Raw genomic sequence first — 3,863 nt, 5'->3', positions numbered from 1 at the left:
ATATTCCAATGCTCTCAGACATAACAATAAATAATTTACTGAAAGTCGTACTTTTGAGGAAACAGTATGATTTTGAATTGCCAAAACATCAAATTTGTTTTATAATGAACCCAAATATAATTGATAATAATGACAAGATTTATTTAATTTGAGTTCCAAAGCAACACAAGGAAAAGAAATGGAAAGGGTTACAATATCTAACCACCATCAAACACACATGTCTAAATATTTCTCCGCCAAAATATCTTTCGGAAAATAATCGACAACGAAATAGTAGCAAGAGGTAACGCACACCTCAACCAAATGAATCCAGACTCGCCGCCAGTAGGGGTTGATGTAGATAATAGCTGCAATCCCTAATAACATGGTTATGTAGGACACTGCAAAGGTCACATAAAATGATTCCATGTCCATGAAGCAATCATCCACTTCATTGCTATTCACAACTGTTGGGGTTGTTGGAGGTGGCTCAATGGCGATGCAAGGTCTTGAAAGTGGTGGTCCACAAAGAAGTGGATTGCCAATGTAGCTACTATTATCAAATGTATCAAATTGAACAGATCTTTTACCTTGTGGTATGGTGTCGGACAGGTTATTGTATGATACATTGAACACGGCCAGAGAATACAACTCATTAAGCTCTGAAGGGAGTTTCCCACTCAAGTTGTTGAAGGAGAGATCTAAGTTCTCTACATTGTATAGGTTTGAAAACGTTGTTGGTATCGTCCCGCTCAAGCCATTGTGAGACAAGTTCATCGCTCTGATTTGGCCTATGTTTCCAATTTCATTTGGAATGTGACCTGTCAATCTGTTGCTGGAGAGATCAATAGCTGAGAATAGATCAAGATTGATTCCCTTGTAAGAGAGTGACGTTCCTTTATTAGTGAAGTTTACTTCTGCTTCTTTACCGAATATTATCTCCGTAAGAGACATGGCTACGTTGGAAGTTTCTTCCAGTTTTCCCTCAAAAGTGATGTTATTCAAACAAGGAGGAATGTGGCCAGAAAAGTCATTATAAGAAAGATCAATCATTTTTAATTGGGACAAGTGGCATAAACTGAGTGGGATCTCACCTTCAAAATGATTGTTGTTCAAGACAAGAATGCTCAGACTAGAAAGGGTACCAATCCAATTTGGAATATGACCAGTTAAGTTGTTAAGGGAAAGATCTAAGATCACTAATGAGCTGCTATTGTAAAATGCACGTGACAATGGTCCTTGCAGCCTATTTTTAAACAGATGAACATGCTCAATATATGAGGGGTTGAAGCAAGATGGTATGGTCCCTGATATTTTGTTCTCGGAGAGGTCAAAAATCTCAAGAGTATCTAGTCTACAAAATTCAGTTGGAATTGGACCTTCCAGATGATTATTGGACATTGCAATCCCATTCACGTATGACATATTTCCCATCCACCCAGGTAGTTTCCCTGACAAATGATTCTGACTTATATTCAGAATCCACAAATAAGAACAGTTGGATAAGGTATCCGAGATCTCCGTGAAGAGATTGTCGTCTAGGAATAAAGAACCCAACGCAGTCATGTTATTTTTTGTTGGCAAAATGGGGCCTTGCAAATTATTATGTGACAGTGTCAAAATTGTTAAGCGGACGCAACCCATGGCCAAGTGCTTCGGTATCCCACCAGATAGTCGATTATTGGACAAGTCAAGAACCTGTAGAGAAGACATGTCACCAAATGAAGAGGGAATTGTACCACCAAATCTATTTCCGGACATGGTTAACGACGTTAAACCTGGAAAAGCTGTACCAATGTTTCTCGGAATATGGCCCTGGAAGTTATTGTCAGAGATATCTAGTTCTAGAAGCTGTGTTCTGGGATGGAAAGGCAACTGAAGAAATCCACTGAATGAATTATTTGGTAGATTAAGTGCTACTAATCCTGTATTGTTCTCCAACAACCAATTTGGAAACTTCCCATCAGAGTTAATTCGAGAAAGCTCAACTATTTGAAGGTCCTTTTGGTAGTAGAGGAAGTTGGGAAAGTCTGTAGTGCTATTGATATTGCTAGATGCACTGTGAGATAAACAAATAACAGTTAGTTGGAAACTCGGCGCTAGAGTCTGAAAATTCAATTCTGACACCAATTCGTTTTCTTGGCTTTCAATGACCTTGAGTTTTGAGTGGTTGAATAATGATCGAAACGTGATTGGGACTTGGAAGCGGTTGTTTGAAAGGCCAAGGTACTCAAGAGATGTCATTTGAATAAGTGGAGAAGATGCAATATTTCCAGTGAATTGATTGGAAGACAGATCCAAAAAACGAAGGGATGTCAACTTTGCCAAGCACCCGGGCAAGTTACCCTCCAGTCTGTTATCGGAGAGATCAAGATGTTGAAGAGTCCTCAATTCACAAAGCCCGGAGAACCATTAAATTGACCAAGTCAGCGTAATTAAATTTCATCTAATAATATAATATAGATAGATAGATGGAATAACTTAAATGAGACAAATCGATCGTGTTGTAGTAGTTGATTTTTTATGTCTAGGATGGAATTAAACTTTTATTTTGTCTTTACCTGGAACAAGTAAGGTGTCAGTAAGTCCACAATCTTGTAGTGACAATATTTTAAGCGACGTTATAACTTGAATGCTTGAAAAGAAGTCATTATTGAGAGTAGTATCATCCAAGAACAAGTTTTTCACACTCCTAAGGTTTTGCAAGTCTGTAAATATGGAGCAACACAATGTAATGAAATATAAGAAGATGCATATATAGGAGTGGAAGTCATTGATTGAGCATTTCATCTATTAATTAAGAGCTTTAAAAAAAATGCCTACCTCAAATGTGAATTGTTCCATTTAATATGTTTCCTCCTAGATATAAAGTCTTTAGTGATGAAAATTCCCGTAAAAATGACCAGCTGTTATTGTTGAATGCATTACCACTCAAATCAAGGACCTCCAAATTGTTTAATCTTGGAGCACTCTTAAAACATGTAAAATTAAGAACTCACAACATGAACTTGAATGTTTGAAGACAACAAAGTCAAAAATCATCGACGAATAACTTAATCTATAGCATATACAATTCTCTATCAAACACACAGTGAAATGTGTCTGCATGATCATTGGGTTTAATAAATAAATTGTAACTTGAACATGTGATTTATAGTAAGTGAATATTCACAATAAGGGTGACCTCTGTAATATCCAATATTTTAAAGGATTTATTAATTGGAAGTAATTACTATTATTTTTTTTTATTTGTTTAATTTAAGTGTTGTTATTTTTATTTATTTTTAATGATTCGTGTTATTTAATTAAGTGCGTAGATAAATTGTGGTTTGTTTTATTTAATTAAGTGTGTAGAATGCTTCGTTTTATTTAATTAAGTGCGTAGATAAATTGAGATTTGTTTTATTTAATTAAGCGTGTAGATATACTGTCTTGTTTTAATTGAATTATATTTTGTAATTTTATTTGTTAAATTTGTATAGAGTTTGATTTGCGAAATGCTAATGAGTGAATTGTTTATTTGATTGGTGTGCGTTTAAGCTTGTGTGCATTATTTATTTAATTATTTTATGTATTTAAATTATTTTATGTATTTAAATTACTTGGATTGGTTTAAGGGAAGTTGGGTCAACGGATGTGGTATTGGGCTTGAAGGAAGTCTTGTGGGGTTAGTTATTAAAGGTCTATGATTATGAAGATATTTGTAATACTCCTAGTATTCAAAAGGATAAGATTAGAATTTAAATTTTGTTCTATGTGCAATTTTAATTTGATTTTGTGGCTAGGTGCTTATGTGTCAAATTGGTTATGTATTTAATTGTTTTATTTTTACTTGATTTAATTGTTCATAGTGTATTTGAATTTTCCGTATCTGATTAATTAGT

The 3,863-nt window shown here is 34.7% G+C and overlaps 1 protein-coding gene across 1 annotated transcript; it reads right to left on the bottom strand.

Annotated features, from left to right (window-relative positions):
* Positions 1–207: 207 nt before the first annotated feature.
* On the bottom strand, positions 208–2,223 carry LOC132278080 (cuscuta receptor 1-like). Its single transcript, XM_059779907.1, has one exon. The coding sequence runs from the start codon at positions 2,221–2,223 to the stop codon at positions 208–210; it is 2,016 nt and encodes a 671-aa protein (XP_059635890.1).
* Positions 2,224–3,863: the final 1,640 nt, after the last annotated feature.

This window comes from Cornus florida, unplaced genomic scaffold, assembly GCF_030987335.1.
Source record: "Cornus florida cultivar Cherokee Brave unplaced genomic scaffold, ASM3098733v1 CherokeeBrave_3.0.0_Hap2_Chr10, whole genome shotgun sequence".
Taxonomy (NCBI): Eukaryota; Viridiplantae; Streptophyta; class Magnoliopsida; order Cornales; family Cornaceae; genus Cornus; species Cornus florida.
The sequence above is the reverse complement of the archived record's forward strand: the minus strand, read 5'-3'. Positions and strand labels throughout refer to the sequence as shown.

Excerpts from the sequence above, each read along its gene's own strand:
- LOC132278080 (XM_059779907.1), bottom strand. The coding sequence starts at position 2,223 with ATGACATCTCTTGAGTACCTTGGCCTTTCAAACAACCGCTTCCAAGTC.